General features: G+C 31.9%; 1 protein-coding gene across 1 annotated transcript in view; it reads left to right on the top strand.

Moving 5' to 3' along the window:
• LOC109608802 (plexin-B) overlaps nucleotides 1-24,008 on the top strand; it is a 167,749-nt gene that overhangs the window by 141,482 nt on the left and 2,259 nt on the right. Inside the window, exons 6-19 of the mRNA XM_049965361.1 lie at nucleotides 17,379-18,924; nucleotides 19,125-19,225; nucleotides 19,308-19,812; nucleotides 19,865-20,098; nucleotides 20,153-20,410; nucleotides 20,464-21,255; nucleotides 21,311-21,643; nucleotides 21,700-21,970; nucleotides 22,028-22,170; nucleotides 22,230-22,360; nucleotides 22,414-22,762; nucleotides 22,820-22,973; nucleotides 23,031-23,752; nucleotides 23,806-23,988. Of these exons, the coding sequence (XP_049821318.1) occupies nucleotides 17,437-18,924; nucleotides 19,125-19,225; nucleotides 19,308-19,812; nucleotides 19,865-20,098; nucleotides 20,153-20,410; nucleotides 20,464-21,255; nucleotides 21,311-21,643; nucleotides 21,700-21,970; nucleotides 22,028-22,170; nucleotides 22,230-22,360; nucleotides 22,414-22,762; nucleotides 22,820-22,973; nucleotides 23,031-23,752; nucleotides 23,806-23,988 (5,664 nt within the window). The 5' untranslated portion in view covers nucleotides 17,379-17,436. The remainder of the gene's footprint in view (nucleotides 1-17,378; nucleotides 18,925-19,124; nucleotides 19,226-19,307; nucleotides 19,813-19,864; nucleotides 20,099-20,152; nucleotides 20,411-20,463; nucleotides 21,256-21,310; nucleotides 21,644-21,699; nucleotides 21,971-22,027; nucleotides 22,171-22,229; nucleotides 22,361-22,413; nucleotides 22,763-22,819; nucleotides 22,974-23,030; nucleotides 23,753-23,805; nucleotides 23,989-24,008) is intronic.

The following is a 24,008-nucleotide window of genomic DNA, read 5'->3' as shown; positions in this document are numbered from 1 at the left end:
TGGGAGCAAATTGTTGTTTAATATATCACTCCAGAACAATTGAAGCATCCCCACAGCATAATTGAACCACCACCATGTTCCACTGTGGGTATAACAAACTTTTTGTGTAGTTTTGTCCCTGTTAGATGTTTAACATAAGTAGAACCATCGTTTTTCATAAATTAAATTTAGACTCGTCACTAAAAACTACTCTTTCCCACTGTTCTGTGATCTTAGACAAGTCAAAATTGGACTTCCACACCAGGATGAAGAAAAAACAATACATATTAGGGCATCTAATTAAAGTAGTACAACTCATATTTTTAATATATGCACAGTCAAAGTGCCTAAGGAACACCCAAAAAAATTGAATTAAATTAAAGTAAATAATAATTTAACATATATTATAAAATAAGATAACTGAATATAAAAGAAGACACTGTATAATACATTTTTTAATGTAAAAATAATGTTTTTTACAGTTCAATTTAGTATATCTTGTATTATAGACCGAATATTCATCAATTTTTTTTATAAAAATACTTTTGTTATTATGGATAGACACCATCTAAGTGACAAACAAAAATTAAGAGCAATTGGGGTGATAGAGGGTGGATCATCACAACATGAAGTCTCTGGTCAAATGAATACGTTTTACCTTGTCCAGCAAACTCTCCAGGCCTTAATCCAATAGAAAATGTATGGAATGTTATGAAAAGAAAACTTTTGAATTGCCAAAACCATTATGGGGATCACTAGCAGCTAATTTTGGCGGTACAGGAGTATTCCAAATCTATGTAAAAAATAAATATGGCATAATTATTATAAATAAGATAGTAATAAATATTTGGATATTTGGTGGGGCTATTATTTTAATTTTTGAAGGGGTTGTAAAATCATTTTACAATATATTTTTTATTTAATTAGTAAAAAATACGTGTTATTAATTAATTATATTTTCACATTAGTTTTTTTGGTTTTTTTTTTGGTATAATTTAGATGTTCCTTAGACACTTTGACTGTGTTTATATCAATAAGTTGCTGTACTTATGGTCACTACTATATACAGGTATACGGGTACAAAATTTTACATATAATATTGTATTAAATTAACAAGAAATACATAAAATATAAGGCTTAAATTAAGATGAAATTTCTCTCTCTTCATATCATGTAATTAAATGTGGGTGGTGGTAATTAAATTAAACATGTATAAAATATAAATATTTTGTTTCAGAAGTAAATAAAATTAAAACAATCGAAAGAGAAAAAGAAATAATAAAATGTCATAGTTTACAAGTAATATTAATTAATATATAAATAAAATAAACCTAAATAATTTATGTTTTGTAACAATTTACTAAAACAAAATGGAATTAAAACAGGAATTTAAAGGAAAATGTTTCACATATAACACATACACATATAAATATTTACTGAATATCTATCAAACTTTATGTATACCAAGAAATTTTAGTTTCTGCGAACCATAAATGAATAATGGATGTAACTTAAAAGTTGATGACTAAATATGTGTCATTTCACAATTTGAATAATAAAAAACGTTTTATTTTTATAGTTTTTAATTTATATTGATTGATACATTTAAAATACAAATGTGTGAATACTATTTTACTTAAATATATCGGTCAGACCTGAATATTTATTATTTCCTAACAAATTTTCCCAACAAAATGTAATTAAAACGGGAATTTAAAAGGAAATATTTCACATACATAACATTTCAAATACTTACTAAACATACCCGACCTATAAAACTTTTTTATATAACAAATTCATCAAATTTTATACAAAAAAAGATGGAAATGAAAACGATAGATGTAGATTCCAATGAATTTTATTTAAACCTGCAACTTCAGTAAAATTTAATCGTAATTTATTACAATTTGATGTTGAATTTCAACATTCGAAACAGAAAAAGTATTTAATTGATACTATTAACAAAATTATAATATATATATAAATTTAATTAATATGGCAAAATCGTCAGGTCTTAAAATAAATTAATTTACAGTTTTCAATTTGTTAATAAATATGTCAAAATTGCAACCAAACAGTTATAATTTATTTAAATACAGCAACGTATATTTATTTGACTGAAATTTAATTTAATGTATTTAAATTATAATTTTTCTGAACAGCAATATTCAATTTTAGAAGTTATCCTGATCAAGTTGGAAATAATTGGAGGAATTTGGTTTCTCAGATAAATATAAATGAAGAAATTTTATTGAACTTTATCTATATTTAAAGCTTTTTATTTAAATCAGAGTATTTTATTGATAGAAACAGTTAAATCAACTAGTACCTTAAATAAAACAACATAAATTTGTCGAGGAACATATACCATAATATAAACAAGATTACTATTTCAATGGCCATTAATTAATTAATTTGTCCAGTAAGAAGTAAGTTCGAGGTAAGTTTCTAATCCACCTTTTAACATAATGACTAGAATTGTATTAAATCCACATCATATAAATCTTGGTCTAATAAAAAACTGAAGAGTTTAGATGTTGGTAGTCCTGCATTTCAGAAACTATATTTCTGAAACATGAAAGAACATTTTTTTCAAAACCATCAAATCCATCACCTGATACAGAAAGTTGATGAATTCGTAGAGAACTTAAAATAAAATAATATATCATTGTGGTTGTCAGTTTGTGTTTTTAGTAACAAAAGAGTTGATAATTATGTAAAAATTGTTTAGAATTTACTACGTTTTGAATTGTTTGCTGTAGATGTCAAAAATGCATTTTACTGCACTCTCATGTAGTTTACTTTCCTACCCAATATAGGAGCTCAAAATGATGAACAAACAATTTCAGGAAAATTTATTTACTATGAAAACAAGGCTCAGGATCATTGGAAAGCTGGGTGATTAGTGTTTGATAATGAAACTGACTATAAGGAGTGCAAACAACTTTACTTAGTTTTAACTATTTTGTACTATGAAATTTAATTTAACGTATTTAAATTTTAATTTTTCTAAACAGTAATATTCAATTTTTGAAGTTATCCTGTTCAAGTTGGAAAAAAGTGGAGGAATTTGCTTTCTCAGATAAATATAAATGAAGAAACTATAGAAATTTGAAGTTTTTTATTTAAATTTGAGTATTTTATTGATAGAAATAGTTAAATCAACTAAATAAAACAACGTAAATTAATGAAGGAACATATACCACAATATAAACAAAATTTTGCTCAATATTAAGCCGGTTCTGGCAACGAAAACTTTCTATAATATAACGAAAAAAATTCACGTGAAATACTTGAAATTTCCATAACCCACTGCGAACAGCTTTTCCGGGCCAAACCGAAACTTCTTGTCAAGTTAAAGCGACAAACTTTCGTTCGGAAAGAAATAAAAAATACGTGAAAATAAATCAAAGTCGGCGAAAACTGCGACCGCCTTTAATTATAATTATTATTATCCATGACATTAAAACATTTCCGGCCGTCGTCTGTTCGATTTATTTTTAACACGACCGAAACTACTTGTGTGCGACAATCGTAAATATGTTTGTTACCGATCCTCTAACGAGGAGGAAGGTTCAATATTTGAGTTATTAGTGTTTATTTTAAGAACGGACGCTATGTGTGGTCCGTGGCCCAAGAAATAAGGCCAATAAAGTTGGGAACGGAGTGAATGGATCCACAAAATGAATTACGGCGAAAAAAACTGACACAATCATCAGACGGACATGACAAATTATTTGCACATTCAGAGTCTCGGCCACAATTCGTAAATTAATTTCTTAATAAGCCCAAGTTTTTTTTTTTGTATGTACGTATTATATGGTCGCAACGGCTGATTAATAACAAGTATAATTTACGTGGAAATATGCGGTCCGACGCAAAAATGAAACGGCCCTACATTTTTAATGGCACTGTCACTTGGAAATGACATTTTAACGGTTTTTGTAAGTTACACCCTCACCTAGAAATGTCCTCTGAAAGTCGCATTTTTGAAAATTGAAGCACCTAGTGGTACATATTGGTCTCAATTTTAATTTTAATTGTAGAAAAAAGATAGATGAATATTTTTAACCATTTTGTAACTAAATAACTGTGGTAGTTTGGCAATTATGATTAATCAAATATTAACAAAGAAAGTAATTTTTCATCTCCTATTCAACATTTTCTAACTTTAAGTATAAAGAATCATCAGAGAACAGATCAAAACCAATGTTTTCTTTACTTGATTATATGGAGGGTTCTTTTACAAATATTTTGAGCCTATAAACATGGATCTAGTACTTCTCATAGGACAAATATGGCCGTTTTACTGAAACAATGTCTTATACTACTTTTCGTACATTCCCTTTATTTTGTGCTGTAACTGAAACTTACAACTTCTTTTGTCTATGACAATTTCATCGTATTTTATCTATTTTCGTGGTAAGTCCAGCAAATTGTCCTTCTCTTCTTGTATTTGAGATTACTATTTCAGTAGTCAATAATTAATTAATCTGTCCAGTAAGAAATGAGTTCGAAGTAAGTTTCTAATCCACCTTTTAACAAAACAACTAAGATTACATTAAATCCTCATAGTATAAATCTTGGTCTAATAAAAAACTTAAGAGTTTAGATGTTGGTAGTCCTGTATTTCAGTATTTCATAACTGTTTTTCAGAAACTATCTTTCTGAAACATTAAAGAACATTTGTTTCAAATCCATAAACTGATTCAGAAAGTTGATGGATTCATGCAGAAGTTAAAATAAAATGATGCATCATTGTGGTTGTCAATTTATGTTTTTTTCAGTAACAAAAGTGTTGATGATTATGTAAAAATTGTTAAGAATTTACTACGTTTAGAATTGCTTGCTGTGTATGTGTTACTGCACTCTCATCTAGCTTACTTTCCTCCCCAATTTAGGAGCTCAAAATGATGAACAAACAATTTCAGGAAAATTTATTTACTATGAAAACAAGGCTCAGGATTATTGGAAAGTTGGGTGATTAGTGCTGGACAACGAAACTGACAATTAGGAGTGCAAAAAACTTTTCTTAATTTCAACTATTTTGTACTATAGTGTTTTAAATTGAAAGTTTACCCTAATAAATTCGAAAATCGATAACAAATATTGAAAATTTCCCTTGACGAATTGACAGGGTTCGAGAACATTCCAATTTTCCGGGATCAAGTTACGTTTTTGCACGTTAATTAATCGAGTTCGAATTACTGATTTCGTGTTATTAAATGTAGGCACGCGTAATTCTTTTTTGATTATTGATGCAATTTTCTGTCCAGGCGAGAATATTGATTTTTCGTAATCGAGTTTAAAGTTTCCATTTATTACGTTTTGAAGATTTTAGATGGATAGTAGTCCATAAATCATTTATGTCCGGATATATTAGTTTATCGGGAAATTCAGAACATAAAGTTACATATAAATTTGAAATTTAACTTTTATTATTAGTGTATGATAAAATTACAGTTTGGTGAAAAATGAATTTTTGTTTTAAAAAGTTTTTTATTTATCGAATATTCATATGAATATGTACAAGAGCAAATTGATTTGTTGTGTTTCGTCAAAATAATTTAATTGGATCATAAAAAATTTAAACTTATAACAACAGAATCAACATCATTTCAATTATTATGGAAACCGTACTAAAATATTTACAATTTGTATTAAATAATAATGCATAAATAAAATATACCTAAATATTTTATGTGTTCTAACAATTAACTGAAACAAAATGGAATTTAAACAGGAATTTAAAGAGAAATATTTCACATATAAAATATTTTAAATAGTCATTAAACGTCTATTAAATTTATGTATAATATTGTATTAAATTGGCACGGAATTCTCTGGTTTATCTGGAAAATACAAATGAATGAATGAAATGAACTAAAGCAGTTTACCAAGAATATTCAATTCGTTAATTTATATAATTTGTAAACTATGACATTTTATTATTTTCACCATAGTTTTCTTAATGGTAACATTTCAGTAAAACACTTTCTTCGGGTCTGAATATTAAATATTTTTGATAAACTCTTTCAGGGCTTTTTCATTTATATTTTTCATAGAAACCAAAATTTCTTGTTAATTTAATGAAATATTATACAAAAAAGTTGAAAAATGTTTAGTAACCATCTAAGATATTTTATTCGTGAAACATTTTCCATTAAATTCCTCTTTTAATTCCATTTTGTTTGAATAAATTGTTAGAAAAAATAAAATAGCTTGTAAACTATTACATTTTATTATTTCACCATACTTTTCTTAATAGTAACATTTCAGTAAAACACTTTTTTCGGTTCTGAATATCAAAGTTTCTAATATTAAATATTTTTGATAAACTGTTTCAGGGCTTCTTCATTTATATTTTCCACAGAAACCAAAATTTAATAATTAATTAATTAATAATTAAATTTAATTATAAATTTAATTAATTTAATAAAATATTATACAAAAAAGTTGAAAAATGTTTAGTAACCATCTAAGATATTCTATTCGTGAAACATTTTTCATAAAATTCCTGTTTTAATTCCATTTTGTTTACGTAAATTGTTAGAAAAAGTAAAATATTTGGGTCTATTTATATATGTATTAATGTAAATAGCTTGTAAACTATGAAATTTTATTATTTCATCATAGTTTTCTTAATAGTAACATTTCAAAAAAACACTTTTCAGATTTGAATATCAAAATTTCTAATATTAAATATTTTTGATAAACTGTTTCAGGGCTTCTTCATTCATATTTTCCATAGAAACTAAAATTTCTTGTTAATTTAATAAAATATTATACATAAAAGTTAAAAATGTTTAGATATTTTATTCGTTTCTCATTAAATTTCTATTTTAATTCCATTTTGTTTGAGTAAATTGATTGAAAAAATAAAATACTTTTATTTTATTTGCGTACTAATTGTAAACTGTAAAATTTTATTATTTAACAATGTTTTTTTAATAGTAACATATCAACAAAACACTTTTTGTGTTTTGAATAGTTTTTAATATTAAATATTTTTGATAAACTGCTTTAGGGTTTCTCCATTTATATTTTCCAGACAAGCCAAAGGGGAAATGTGTGGAACACACACAAAATATTTTAACAAATTATTAAACATCAAATTTTATGAAAAATATTGTATTAAATAAAAAAGAATACGATATTTTATTTTATCGAAAAATCAGAATATAAAGTTACATTAAATTTTTTTTGCTAGTCCATGATAATATTTCAGTTTGCTAAAAATTTTTGTTTGAAAAGGTTTTATTTGTACGAATTATATACAAAAGCAGATTGATTTGTTGCGTTGTGTATCGCGAAAATAATTTAATTGGATCATAAAAAGATTAATAACAAAAATAATACATAATCAAAATATAGAATTACATTTCGAAACAATATTACAACAATGATTATGTAAAATAATACGTATTTACTTACTTATTTTAATTAGTTGTTGATTGCAGACAAGATAAATTATAAAAACATAATTTTACGGGAAAACGATTGTTCCATCAACTGCGACGTATAAATGAATAATTTTAATTAGAAAATTGCCCGGTATGTATTCAAATTTAATGAAAACATTTCGACCAACGTAAGATAAACACACTCAACGCATAAATATACGTGATGAAATAAATGTTGCATTTAAATGAAAAAATTCATGCGCAAGATTAAATATTTGATTTAGACCGCTCATCAAATGATCCAATAATGCAGTATATCACATAAATTAATTAGTTAATTATGTAATTAATTGCTTTATACTCTGTATAACTGTTCCATCATACAATTTGTATGTTCATGATTTTAGCTGATTAAACAATAACGATTGGCAGCTAGATTAATTGGTCGATCATGTAAATTTGTCGGGCGAAAGGTATTCGGAATGCGACATTTCAATACAATGGAAATGAAAAAAATGCGTAATAGTGACAAAAGGTTGTCCTGTTTTATGATAAAATTTTAATGTGCAGCCTTTGGAAGCGACTAAAAGGTAATTTTTATTGTTTATTGTTGACTATTTCCGGCGTCAAATATTAAATAATTTTTCCAATATGTTTCAGACAAACACAATTTTCCATCAAAAATATTTGATATTTGAAATTTTTCTATTAAAAGAGAAAAAAGCATTTTATTCATGTTGTTATTAAGAAAACTTTAGTAAAATACATAAAATGAACCCAAATATGTAATATTTTTAACAATTTACACTTTACAAAATGGAGTTAAAACATGAATTCAAAGGGAAATGTTCCACATAAATAATATTTTGAAATGTTACTAAACATTATTAGATTTTATGTACAATATTTTATTAAATCAACACGAAATTTTGGTTTCTCTGGAAAATATAAATGAAGAAACTCTAAAGCAGTTTATCAAAAATAGTTAATATTAGAAACTTTCCTATTCAAAACAGAAAAAAATGTTTTATTGAAATATTTCTATTAATAAAACATGGTGAAATAATACAATAAAATGTCTTATTTTATAAAGTAACATATATGAGTTAATAATTAAATAAATAAGCTTAAATATTTTATTTTTCTTTCTAACTATTTACTCAAACAAAATGGAATTAAAACAGGAATTTAAAGGGAAATGTTCCATATATAAAATATTTTGAATAATTACTAAACATATAGCAGAATTTATGTACAATATTTTATTAAATTAACAATAAATTTTGGTTTCTCTGGAAAATATAAACGAAGAAACTCTAAAGCAGTTCATCAAAAATAATTAATATTAGAAACTTTGCTATTCAAAACAGAAAAAAAAGAGAAGAAATTTAGTTTCTCTTGAAAATATAAATGAAGAAACTCTAAAACAGTTTATCAAAAATAGTTGGTATTAGAAACTTTGCTATTCAAAACAGAAAAAAATGTTCCTATTAAAAAACCATAGTGAAATAATAAAATTTCTTACTTTACCAAGTATATAAGTTACTACATAAATAAACTTAATTATTTTATTTATTCTATTTACTCAAACAAGATGGAATTAGAACAGAAATTAAAAGGAAATGTTCTACATATAAAATATTTTGAATAAAATAAACTTACATATTTTATTTTTTTAATAATTTACTCAAACAAAATAGAATATTTCACACATAAAATATCTTAAATAGTTATTAAACATGTATCAAATTTTACATATGATATTTTAATAAAATAACAAGAAATTTTGGTTTCTCTGGATAATATAAATTACGTAAATTATCAAGTTCATTATCAAGAAATAGTAAAAAGTCACAGTATAATTTTTTCAGGTGAAAAACATTTGGAATACGTACGACATTCGATTATTAATAAAAATATGCTTAATAAAGTGACAAAAGGTTGTGCAGTTTTATAACAAAATTTTAATGTGCAGCCTTTGGAAGTGCCAAAGAGATAATTTTTATTGTTCACGGGTATAAAACGATCGATGATTTCAAACGTTTATTATCGACGATTTTCAGTACCGACTATTAATTTCTTTTTCTAATATGTTATAGATAAATACACGGGAATATTTTGTTGTATAGCATTAAACAGACGTAAAATGGCTGGTTCACGTGATTGCGTTATTATTTTCAGTATAATGCATTTTATATGCGCTGAAAAGAACAAGCCATATAGAAAATGCGGTTAATTAATAAACAGAACACAAAATATAGTCACTCCTTTCCATTCCACTTTCCAGTTACGTACAAAAGCGTATATTAATGTTTAATTAGATATCATTTTATCTCAGGTGTACAAGTTGATTTTTCCTTTTATTAAAATGTAAATTTAATCGGATTATTAAGGTAAGTGTAATTTCTACTGGTTCGCCAAAATTTACACCGAATATCCTAAATTCCTTTGCCGTAACACATTTCTGTTTACATTCCGTTTTGATTTAACCATGTTCACTCATATGCAATTGATTCAATGTTCGAGTGAGACAATATTAAATTTACTCCTGAACAAAGTTTGTTACATGCGTTTAATTGGAATTTCTAATTAAATATTAGTTTAAGATTAACTGAAAATTAGTCAAAATATATACTAATTTGTGATTAATTTATTGCGGTTTTATGCTTTAAATTATCATATAAAATGTTTCCATTTGAATATTTATTAGTTAATTAATTATATTAGTGTATTAATGCAGACTAAAGTCACAAACGGTTAATAATTCATAATGATGAAAGTTTACGACGATAATGTTCAATTTATTTTAGTTCTACGTTTCCTTAAATTAGACAAGTTGGTTATAAATTATAATAGTTTAAGATAAAAATAATGATTTGAAAACGGTTTTGAATACCTGAATAATCAACTATTACATTAAAATATAACGATTAATATTAATATTAAAGCAAATTGTCTCTTTAAGTAACTCATTTTTATTTGTATTATTATTAACATTATCATTTGTATAGGAATGCAAATCAATTCATCAAATAAAATTAGGTAAAAAGTTACATTTCAACTTAAATTTACCCTAAATAAATGTGTGAAGGAAAAAAAGTGTAACAATTAATGTGTAAAGAAATTTTTTTAGAATGACAATTTTATTGTCAAAATTTTATAGTTGGGTGTTGTATTTCTCAAAATTATAAAAAAAGTACTAAATTGTATTTAATTTATTGAATGGATAATAATTACTATTATTTATGTTAATCAAATATTATTATTAGCATTATCATTTATATAAGAAATACAGATCAATTCATCAATAAAATCAGATAAAAAGTGTCAATTCAACTTAAAAATTGTCCTGAATAAATGTGTTAAGGGAAGTTCCACAATTAGTGGGTAAAGAAATCTTTTTAGAATTACAATTTTATTATCAAAATTTTATTAAATTAGCTTGAGTATTTTAGAACTGTTGGATAAGAATTACTATTATTTATGTTAATCAAATATTATTATTAGCATTATCATTTGTATAAGAAATACAGATCAATTCTACAATTAAAATCAGGTAAAAAGTGTCAATTCAAGTTAAAAATTGCCCTGAATAAATGTGTTAAGGGAAGTTCCACAATTAGTGGGTAAAGAAATCTTTTTAGAATCACAATTTTATTGTCAAAATTTTATTAAATCAGCTTGAGTATTTTAGAACTGAGTATAGAATTTCTTCAAATTATAAAAAAGTACCAATTTGTATTTAATTTATTAAAACTGTTGGATAAGAATTACTATTATTTATGTTAATCAAATATTATTATTAGCATTATTATTTGTATAAGAAATACAGATCAATTCAACAAATAAAATCAGGTAAAAAGAGTCAATTCAACTTAAAAATTGCCCTGAAAAAATGTGTTGGGAAATTTTATAATTAGTGGGTAAAGAAATCTTTTTACAATGAAAATTTTATTGTCAACATTTTATAAAACCATCTTGAATATTTTTGATTTGGGTGTTGAATTTCTCAAAATTAAAAAAGTACTATTTGTATTTAATTTATTGAAATTGGTATATATAAATTACCATCACTTATGTTAATCAAGTATTATTATTAGCATTGTCTTATTTTGTATAATAATAAAATTAGAAAATATATTCTAATTCGTATTTAATTTATTGAAATTGGCCGATATAATTTTCAATCATTAGTCTAAAAACAGTCAGCATAAATGTACAACTGTAATTTTCAATTAATATAAAGAAAAACCTTGAAAAAATTATAAATTCAACTCATACCTTATTAGCTGAGAGTCGAATTTCCAAATATTATAAAAATATACTAATTTTTATTTAATTTATTGTAGTTTAATTATCACATAAAATACTTAATTTGAATATTTATCAGTCAGTTATATTAATGAATTAATGCAAACGATCAAAAATTTAAATGATTGAAAGGTTACGACGATAATTTAATTAATTTATTTCATTTAAATTATACGTATACTTATAAATTATGATCCCCACCCAGGTAAATATTTAGTCGTATAAAAGTAAAAATGGTAATTTAAAAACAGTTTAAGATACCTGTACATCCAATAATAGCATTACTTAAAACAAAAACAGTTTTGAGTTGAAGAATGTGACATTTAAATGGATGATTAATAAAATGCGTTAGGCGTAGCCAACAATCAAAACATAAAGTGTTCGGGTATTAAAACAATGGTCGTTTTAAAGGATGAACAGGTCCATTGTGGGACAACATTACCATTATTTTTTAATTGAAATAAAAAAAAAATAGATAAACACGGTCCCGGGCACGAGATATTATCGCCGGGCGGGTTTGATAATCTTTCAACTAAATTCATAATGTTTATAAAATTTAAATGGGAGGGCGTAAAGTAAGAATAAAATGGGTGTTTCCCAATCAGATGATAACCAAGCAAGGGTGCGTATACAACCTAAGTGTATTATAATTTATGTATGCTTCTGGTTGGTATGCCACATTAATTTACATATTCCAATTTATCCCGAAGAAAAAAAAATGTAAATTGGATTTATTAACATTGGAAACACATTTAATCAGGCCAAACTCAAGAACTACTGTTCGGGTTCTGTGTGTTTTTATGGGGACGGAAGGGAGTCGCCAGAAAAATTTATATTTGATTTGTTCGCCGGTCGAAAAATGAAATTCAGGTGTAGTCTGCGACGTTCAAAGCGTTTATTTAAATATGTCGGAATATCGAATCAAATGCGGCCCCGATGGAATTTCCACTTTGTGCAATTTTCGAAATACATAAATCATTAACGTGTGCACCAGCCAATTCGGAACACTCCTTCAGCCGTACGCCGACGTCTCGGTAAAAATGTTTTATTGTACGAGATGCGGTTTCCCTTTTTTCCTTTCATTGCTTACGGTATTGTAAATAAAAAAAGCTATTTATCTGCGATGAAGGGTGAAAGTTCGCTGTTTAATTATTTAATAAGACCAAAGTGGATTTATCAAAGGTAACACGACACCTTCCTGCCATTTAAAGTTGTAAAATGCCTCGCAGGACAATGAGGCATCTGATAAAAATACCTTTTCAAGACCGCCTCTCTCGTTCTTGTGGGGTTGACAGATGTCACTTAGATACCTGGTTTTATTTTTCTTGTTTTAACTTGGCAGTATTAATAGCAAAGCAAATCGAAGGAGACTGGGCCCATCAACTTATGTGTATGACGTTTTCAAAGAGTAATGCAACTGGCAATGTCAGTTGTCTTGAACATACTTTTCTTATTTCCCTATTTTGACTTATCAACTTATCAATAAAATCCGGAACACTGAGAAATTGTGTATCAAGTTCTTAGTTGTTTCTGAGGCAAAGAATCATTTATTGATGGAAATTCGTCTCTCATTTGCTCAGATCATCTGGGAAGATTAGTCAGTCTTCTTCCTAACATACAAACATCTCATTAATACCATTAAAACTAAGGAAATATGAGTTAGAACTTTATCTTGCTGAAACTGGGGCTCTGGGTTGTCTTGAATATGTGGTACAGCTACGGACCTTAATACTTCCTTTACATACGTGTAAACTACCCCAAATCATTACCTGCACTGTTTGAGTCTTCAGAATGTGCCTCTTCATCCATTCGAATCTTTAGGGATCAGTGGAAGGACCAAATGTGGGTGGTAAGAAGATCAGAAGACCTGACAAGGTGGTATATTGATGATACAGCACTTGGTCGACCCATTACAGTATGCCAAGCAGATACAGCATATCCATCTTTTTTTCTTTAGTACCTCTTCATCCTCCAGTGCCTCTGATACGACCACAGCAGATAAAGACTGTTTAACTCTTCTAACAATTACTCTGATGGAATAACCATCTTCTCTAAGTCTGATCATCTTAGTCTTAGTCTTAGTTAAATAGACTATACAGAGTGTCTCCGAAATGTGTATATAGAATTCTACCACCATTACTCTATGAAAAAAAAATTGTTAATAGAAAATTTACTGAGCTACTAATCTCGATATCCTGTGTATCAAGTTGTTAATTGTTTCTGAAGCAAAGAGTCTTTTATTGACCGAAATTCGTTTCTCAATTGCTCCAGAGTGTCTGATCACCTGGGAAGATTGGTCAGTCTTCTTCCTATCATACAAACACCTCTTTAATCCCACTGAAACTTAAGAAATATAAGTTCGAACTTTATCTTGTTGAAACTAGGACATTCTACAGAATATGTCTCTTCCTTGCTGGGTTTTTCTAATTCTTTAAGAAGCATTATTCATTCCTAAGAAAAATGGAGATTGGTCAGAAAAGACAACTCTTCCCATTCACCATCCTAGTTCTTTCTATCATGGCACCATTCGGATCTTTGGGGGTCAGTGGAAGGACCAAATGCGGATGGTAAGAAGACCAGAAGACCTGGCAAGGTGGTATATTGATGATACAGCCCTTGGTCGACCTATTACAGTATGCCAAGCAGCTGACACACGATTTGTCCATATATCCATCTTTTTTCTTTTAGTACCACTTCATCCTCCAGAGCCTCTGGTACGACCACAGCAGATAAAGACTGATTAACTCTTCTAGCAATTACACCTTCTCTAAGCCCAATCATTAGTTCCTAGTCAAATAGACTATACAGGGTCTCAGAAAGATATATACCACCATTTCTGTATGAAAAACAAAAGTTGACAATTACGGAAATACAGGGTGTGGGAGTTAATAATTTATTTACAATTTTCTTAATTTCTTATTGATGGAAACGTGTCAGTGATATAAAATTTAATATACAGAGATTTGAAAAATGTTGATTTATTATGTAAAGGGCACAACATACAGCTTACAGAGCATTTGCAAACCGTCCCATTCACTGTACAAGTTTCTGTAATGGCAATATGTGTTGCCTTTAAAACAGGTACCTCGTTAATGTCATTAGAAGCAACCGTTTGACAGAAAAATGCAATTAAAGGATACGCAATAAAATAAAGCTGGAAAAATGTGATTTTTATTAATTATGCAAAGCAGGTTAAGCAAGTGTTCAAAGTAACCACCGTTTTCATGTACACGGAGATAAACAAAGAAAATTAAACTGTACTCTTTGCATCATTTCCACATCATGCTTTAAAATGTTGACTGAATCTCCATAATTCCTCTTCGGTGTTTATGGATCTGGATTAAACCAGTGACCTTCATGCGTAGCATAGATTTAACTCAGTTTGAAACAAATATGATATTATTTATTCAAATTAACAACAGTGATAAATAACATTGAGGTCATTCGAAGCAATGGTTTCTTTGTGTGCAAATACCACTATCTAGAGCCGCATTAATAAAAACACTGGACTTTCGGACCGACATTGGTTTTCCATTTTTGTTAACACGTCCTTTTCTGGAGAGTGACCCATATTGTATGACTGAACAGTTTCTAGTCCTGCGTCGACAATAAATAAAAAAACGTTTGTTTCACATTAATCCAACCTTTTAATGTATTCATAACGCCGTACACAAATATGTATCATACATAATTCACATACATTTTTATTCGATTAAGCTACATATTTATTATATCGCTTAATCAGTGCTAAAAATAAATTTCAACAAATTACAAAACCATGAAACGATTTATTTAATAATACACGTGTGTTTTATGTTATTTAGGTTGGAATTATTTAAAGTGCTATATTTTCTGTGTATTATTTCCATTAGCATGTACAATATGAACCTAATAAAATATATTTGATAACAATGCAATATCATACAATGTTTTTTTGTTCTGGTTAATTGTTATTTATATGTTTATACTGAAACTGGGTCGGCCCTTTTTATTATTATATCAATGATTGTTCAAAATTGATGCATTCACTTGGTTTTTCGTATTTTAACTAAAAGCATTCATGGTCTTCAATCAATTATTATTAACCCGACAGTAAATTGACAATTAACAAATAAAACACCTGATAAATAAATAGAGTTTTTAATTAAAAACGAAAATTAAATAGCAGACTTTTTGTTGTTCCGACCAATTTTTGAATAATTACGATAAAATTAATTCTGCCATCAGTATGTGCAAAGTACACATTAGAAACACACTTCAAAGTTTTGACTTGAAGAGTGGTATCTTTGTCAAAACTTTAAAATCAACTCGTGCTTTTTCTGATGTGTTGGTTGAACTTTATGAACAGAACAAAATTGGTTCATTCAGTTTCAAGTGTGAGTTGAAAAGGAGCTGGCTTTTGACTCCAGTTTCAACTTTATAAAGAAAGAAAGACTAATTTCTAGAAATACAATACACTTATGTAGTTTTATCAGTACTTTAAAACAGAAAGCTTTCTCAAGCTCTATTAAAACTTGGAAAGCTTCATTTCTAATAAAAATTAGTTCTTCAGTCAAGAGATTTCAATATAATTAATACTTTAGTCACTTAGCTTTACTCAAACACAATAGATAATAATTTCTAATAAAAAATAGTTATTAGGGCATCAAATCCAACCTAATGCTTGTGTGTTATCTTCAGTCAAGTTTATTCAAACTCTGTAGAAAGTAGAAAAGGTAAAAATTAGTTCTTATATCAAAAAATTCTAACCTAGTACTTACAGAAACAAGAATTACATAACTAATATTTTAATCATAATTCTTGAAATTCTGTAAAAGCCAAAGGAGGTAAAAATTAGTTCTTATATCAAAATATTCTAACCTAATACTTGTAGAAACAAGAATTACGTAAAAAGTACTTTCAGGTATCCTAAATTTCTGTAGAAGACAAAGAAAGTAAAAATTAACTTTTCTATCAAAAGATTCCAAGCTAATACTTGTCGAATCAAGAATGATAAATAGTACTTTAATCAGGTTGACTAAAACTCTATGGCAAGCAGAGAAGGTAAAAAGTAGTTCTTATATCTAAAGATTACAACCTAATACTTGTAGGAACAAGAATTACGTAAATAGTACTTTAATCAGGTTTCTTGAGACTCTGTAGAAAACAAAGAAAGTAAAAATTAGCTCTTCTATCAAAAGATTTCAACCTAATACTTGTCTAACCAAGAATTATATAAACAGTACTTTAATCAGGTTGACTAAAACTCTATAGAAAGCAGAGAAGGTAAAAAGTAGTTCTTATATCTAAAGATTACAACCTAATACTTGTAGAAACAAAAATTACGTAAATAGTACTTTAATCAGGTTTCCTTTGAAACTCTGTAGAAGGCAAAGAAAGAAAAAATTAGCTCTTCTATCAAAAGATTCCAACCTAATACTTGTCGAACCAAGAATTATATAAACAGAATTTTAAACAGGTTGACTAAAACTCTGTAGAAAGCAGAGAAGGTAAAAAGTAGTTCTTATATCAAAAGATTCCAACCTAATACTTGTAGGAACAAAAATTACGTAAATAGTACTTCAATCAGGTTGTAAAAATGGGAAAATAGAACCTTTAATCTTGTTATTATGATGGTCAATTACAAATTGTAATAAGTAATAAGAAAATTGGTCAATTATTAATGAAATCTTCTGTTTGTTCCAGTGATGAAGAGTGGAATTAAGCCTGTGCGCGCCTGGAGCATGCACTGGGCGCCAGCTTCATGTTGGTGAGGGCCGAACTTCACGCTGGAGCGGTGGTCGGATCGCGGGACGCCGTGGGAACCGTGGCAGGCCTATGGCTGCTACTTCTGGCGGGGCTGTGGGGACGGGCATCTGCAGGTGTATTGCTGGCCCAATATCCAGGCCCCGCCGAACCTCAGCTGCGATTCTCGCATCTGCAGGTTGACGCGAGGACCGGCCGCGTATTCGCCGGTGCGACCAACCGACTGATCCAGCTCAGCGCCGACCTGAAGCTCGAACAGGTCGTCGCCACCGGTCCGAAGAATGACAGTCCGGCGTGCCATGCGACCGGCTGCTCCAATCCGGACACGCAGACGTCCCTCATGGACAACTACAACAAGATCTTGCTTATCGAGCCCGAGTCCGACACGCTCATATCGTGCGGCTCGCTGGCTCAGGGCGCTTGCACGCTGTATCAGCTCAACAACATCAGCGCCGAGTCCAGGTTTATACCGACGAGCATTGCGGCCAACGACGCCAACGCCTCGACGTACGCGTACATCGGGCCGCAAAGCTACAACATGTGGGATAAGTCTAACATCTTGTACGTTGGGACCACCTTCACCAACAACGGGGAGTACAGACACGACGTACCGGCGATTGCTAGTCGGAAGCTGAAGAGTCTCGAGATAGCTGAGTTCTCGTTCAGTAAGCAGTCGCTGCTTAGTATTGATGTAAAATATAGAGACCACTTTATAGTGCAGTATGTATACGGTTTTAACGCTAGTGATTACGCGTACTTCGTGATAGTTCAAAAACAGTCGCATCTACCGGGTCAGGAAGAACAAGGCTACGTTTCGCGTTTGGCTAGGACTTGTATAAACGACCCGAACTACGACAGTTACACCGAAGTCACCCTGCAGTGCGTCTACGGTGATCAAAAATATAACCTAGTGCAAGATGCTAAAATAACGACGGTCGGTGAAGAGTTAGCTGTAGCTTTAGGTATCTCCATTAAAACACCTGTACTTGTGGCTGTATTCCGCCCATCGAAAGGCATCACCAACGAACCCGAAAACCACTCGGCATTGTGCTTATACCCTCTAAGAGACATTGAGGCCAAATTCATCGAGAACATACACATGTGTTTCAACGGCAGCGTCAAATATAGGAACATGGGCTACGTTTCCGGACCCATATTAGATGGTAAATGTCCGACAAGCGGCTCAGCGGGCAACATTCCTAACTTCTGTGAAGTCGGTTTGAAAATTAGTGGGCTGACTCCAATTGTAACGACTGCGTCACTAGTTTTCCCTAACACGTCGCTATCTTCTGTCTCTACCGCCTCCACGGGCCGGCACGTTTTAGCTTTCCTAGGCACCAGCGACGGCAGGCTCAAAAAGGTACTGCTTTCTGTACCCGAAATGACCGAATACGAGGAAGTTCTGATAGACGATGGCAACGCCATCCTGCCGGACACCACGCTCTCACCCTCTGGAGACTACCTATACGTTCTGTCTACGTCCAAGGTAAGGAACTTCTCTTCAAATTGATTCTGATCATGATTTTTTGTGGAGACCCATTTTGAACAACTTACTTCTTTGCTTTAAAAACTGATGAAGACTGAAACTAGTCTTCTAACAAATAAAAACCGTCTTAGAGCAAGGAAGTAGGTTCAATACATGGCTGCATCTCAATGAAATAAAATTACAATATTTTCTTCCTGTAGATTTCTAAAATCAACGTGGAACACTGCAGTAGTTATAATAACTGCTCAGCTTGCTTGGAGTCCAAAGATCCATATTGCGGTTGGTGCTCTTTAGAGAAGAAGTAAGTAATTACCTCCTTAAAGTATTAAATTTAACTGTACGTCGTTCAAAGTGACATATTCCTGACAAATAACTTCTTTAAGGTGTACTGTTAGAAGCGCCTGTCAGAAAGCGTCTCACAGCGCCCCCAGATGGCTGTCATTGGGTACTGGCCAACAGTGTATAGATTTCGAGCAGGTATTCCCCGAGAGGATTCCGATAAATCAAATGACGACCGTCCGTTTAACTATAAGAACCCTCCCCGAACTTCCCTATGGTGCTAAGTATAGGTGTGTGTTTGGTTCGGCTGAACCAATAGATGCTGACGTAACCGAGTTCGGTTTGTCCTGTCCAACGCCCGACATTTCGAGACGTCCAGACATACCGACTAACAAAGACCACGTATTGGTACCACTGAGCGTTAGGTCCTCGGAAACGAACAAGGATTTCGTATCGAGGAATTTCGCTTACTACGACTGCTCGAAACACGTTAACTGTAAAGACTGCGTTAGCTCCAACTGGGCGTGCAATTGGTGTGTGTACGAGAACAAGTGCACGCACAACATTACTAGTTGTCAACGAACCACTTTTATTATTAGCGGTGAAAACGTAAGTTAACATAAATTGACCCACTGGCATTGTTAAGACGATTTTTTTGTAGAACCCAACTCACTTACCAAACCACGGTCTCTCAACTTGTCCCCAGTTTAGAAAACGGGATGTAATACTACTTCCAAATAATGTTCCTAAGGAAATGGTTTTCGAGGTGAAAAATTTGCCTCACCCTCAAGCTGGTCACACTGGTTTCCAGTGCATTGTTAACATTGAAGGTGCTAAAATGCTTGTACCTGCTAGAGTTGATTCAAATAAGTTTATAGTCTGCGACAAAACAACAGTAAGTTATAAACACAAAAATAAACTCGTGTAATACCCACAACTTTAATTCCAGTACACATACGAAGCTAATGAAGGTGAATACGAAGCTAGTGTTAGGGTCGTTTGGAACAGAAACCACCACATAGATTCCATGAATATTATTTTGTATAAATGTGATATACTGGGCTCTCACCGAGAACATGCGGACTGTTCCTTGTGTGTGACAAGGAACTCCAAGTATCAATGCACGTGGTGCGGCAACGCGTGTACTTACAGCGAAACCTGTCAACAAATACCGCACATTGAATGTCCCAGGCCCCGAATCGATATGGTTTGTTGCATTATAAATTATTTATAAGGACATTACTGACAATACTGTTTCAGATCAAACCTTTAAGTGGCCCCATTGAAGGCGGAACACTTGTAACAATAGAGGGAAGCAACTTGGGTTTAAAGGAGTCGGACGTTCAAGGCAAGATCAGAATAGGCGACGTACCCTGCGAGTTGGTTAAATACGCTGTGTCTGTGCGGATACAATGCATAACTGGTCCCTCAAAAATCGAAACTACAGCACCGATAATCGTGGGAAATGAGGCCGGATACACCGAGTCATCCGTGGCGTTTAGCTACAAAGACATCAGGCTGTCCGGAATTTACCCGTCTACAGGTCCTCAAGCAGGAGGTACTCAATTAGCGATAACGGGACAATATTTAAACATCGGATCTGAAATAACAGCTTATTTGGACGATTATGTTTGCCAAGTAAACATAACGCAAGCATCCAGTGGTAGATTAACATGCATTACATCAAAGGCACACGGCCCAGCAAATATCGCTAAATTAACATTAAGTATAGATGGCGCCAACAGGACGCTAGAAGGAAATCCATTCAATTACACCCAAGATCCAACAATTATGGAAATTAAGCCCTTGAACAGCTTTGTTTCTGGAGGCAAAATGATCTTTGTGCACGGAACAAATTTAGATAACATACAGAAGCCCGAGATGGAGGTGTACTCTTACAGCGAACCGAATATACCCATTAATAAAACCGTTTGCACTGTTTTAAGTGCCACTCAAATGGAGTGTCCCAGTCCTCCAGTCAACAGGCAATTCTTGATGCAATCCAGAGCTAGCAGGGTGTCCAGGTCACTCAGGAAACCTGCCGCAATGAAGGTAAGATAACCGCCACTTTCAGGTCATGAATGTTGTCTAAAATTCGTTGTCTTAGATGCCGGAGTCTCCGCAACTTATATTAAAAATAGGATTCGTGATGGACAACGTGAGGACGGTCAGAGATTTAGAAAAACACTTCCCGAATATCAGATCTCAGTTAGTTTATGTGGAGGACCCCAAGTTCTTTAAGTTCCCCAACCAAGTGAAGCTGTACAAAGGTGACACTTTAGTGATAGAAGGGGAAAACTTGAACATGGCCAGCGATGAGGCTGATGTTGTTGTGACCATCGGTACTAAGCCGTGCAATGTTACTAGCTTAGCGATGAGTCAGCTGGTTTGTTCACCGCCTGAACAACAACCTGCGGACACTGATGAAAAAGGTTTTAAGGTAAGTCACCTATTAATTATTGACTAACAAACCCTTGAGTGAATGTTGCTTTTTAGACTGAAACGAATCTTCCCTTGGTTGTGGTAAGAGTAGGACGAAGTTTAAGGTTTCCTATAGGATATTTGCGATACGATATCTTTAAAACGTTCGCCTTCCCCCCGGAAGCGATCATAATGATAGCAGCTGGCACTCTGTTGTTCGTGTTCTTCTTCGTGGCCGTCCTGTTCGTTTATCGAAGGAAGTCCACACAGGCGGAACGCGAATATAAAAGAATCCAAATACAGATGGACACGTTGGAAAGTAATGTTAGATCCGAGTGCAAATTAGGTACGTATAATTGGTACATGGTGGATAGTTGGGTTATTAACACTTGGTTTATTTTAGCTTTTGCTGAGCTTCAAACTGATATGACTGATCTTACAGCTGATCTAGAAAATTCAGGTATCCCCACTTTGGATCACACGAGCTATATCATGAAGGTATTCTTTCCTGGGGTTAGTGACCATCCCATATTAAATGCTCCTAAGGTGAGTCACCGTTGTATATAACCCTGGTGATGAGGTTTAACGTTTCCGGTTTGTTCCAGCGTTCTAATGGGCCGAGGACAAACTATGATGCAGCAATGTTGCAATTTGAACAATTAATAAACAATAAACATTTTGTATTGGCATTTATAGAAATATTAGAATCTCAGAAATCGTTTAATATTCGAAATAAGTAAGTCTTCAAACAACTCGATAATTACAGATTAATTACAGTGTTTGTTTTAGGGTAAATGTAGCGTCGTTATTAATGGTAGTTTTAATGGGAAAAATGGAATATGCAACGGATATTCTAAAAAGTTTACTCTTAAGATTAATAGATAAGTCTGTAAATACAAAACACCCCCAGCTAATGTTAAGGAGGACGGAAAGTGTCGTAGAAAAGATGTTGACTAATTGGATGGCGTTGTGTATGTACTACTATTTAAAAGAGTACGCCGGTTCATCCCTGTTCTTATTATTCAAAGCCATTAAGCACCAAATTGAAAAAGGGTTGGTTGATGCCATCACCCATGACGCTAGGTATTCCCTATCAGAAGAACGTTTACTTCGTGAAAACGTTGAACATAGTGTTGTGGTGAGTTTATTTTTAACGTCAATATTTTACTGGTGTTCTAATGTTGATAATTTTTAGACTCTGCACATCGTCCAAGACGATCTAGATGAAAAAATTCAGTGTAAAGTTTTAGACTGTGATACAATCAGTCAGGTTAAATCAAAAATTTTAGACGCACTTTTCAAGAACACTCCATTCTCCCTCAGACCTTCCATTTACGAAGTTGATCTAGGTATGGTACCACAAAGTTTCTTACAAAATATGAGGTTACATATATTTTTTTTGACAGAATGGAGACATGGCAGAGGCGGACACCTCACCCTCCAAGACGAAGACCTAACCACTAAAACCCTGGGCGGTTGGAAGAAGTTGAATACGTTGGCCCACTATGGAGTGAAGGAGAGTGCAGTCATGTCCTTGATATCAAGACAAAACGACAGCTTCAACAATTGCAAACAGCCGTGCCACAACTGCGTGACCGGAATGTACCTAAACAACTCCCAGTCTCCAATAATCACAGCCAACGGAGACATAGAAGCTGGAAATAACCCGAGAATTTACCATTTGATTAAACCCATAGACGACCACCAGTTCCCCAACAACAAACTCATGGAGAGGACCCACAAAGCTATCCCGGAAATATTCTTGACACGACTTCTCTCCACGAAAGGCACCATACAGAAGTTCGTCGACGATTTCTTCTTGACCATCCTGACAGTGAACGACGCTTTGCCACCAGCTGTGAAGTGGTTATTCGACCTTCTTGATGACGCAGCCAGAAAACACGGCATTCAAGACCCCGAAGTCGTACACGCTTGGAAATCCAACAGTCTTCCTTTGAGATTCTGGGTAAACTTTATCAAGAATCCCGACTTTATTTTCGACATAAACAAGACGACCACTTTGGACTCATGTCTATCGGTCATTGCGCAAACTTTCATGGACTCGTGCTCCACCACTGAGCACAGACTTGGCAAGGACTCACCATCCAACAAACTTCTTTTTGCAAAGGTAAGGTTACAACTTATATTCAGGGGTAAATTCACACTTTTTGTGTTTTGTAGGACATCCCCCGGTATAGAGAGATGGTATCCCAGTTTTATCACGACGTTGCGACACTGCCAGTTATAACGGATCAGGAAATGGGCTCAGCAATGCAGCAGTTGTCGGCTCAGCAAGCCGAAGAGTTCGACACCGTGGCCGCTCTTAAGGAACTCTACATTTACGTCACCAAGTACCGAGAACCGGTAAGTACCCCGATGTTGTG

The sequence above is a fragment of the Aethina tumida genome, chromosome 1, assembly GCF_024364675.1.
Source record: "Aethina tumida isolate Nest 87 chromosome 1, icAetTumi1.1, whole genome shotgun sequence".
Classification (NCBI taxonomy): domain Eukaryota; kingdom Metazoa; phylum Arthropoda; class Insecta; order Coleoptera; family Nitidulidae; genus Aethina; species Aethina tumida.
This window is presented reverse-complemented; position numbering and strand designations above follow the sequence as displayed.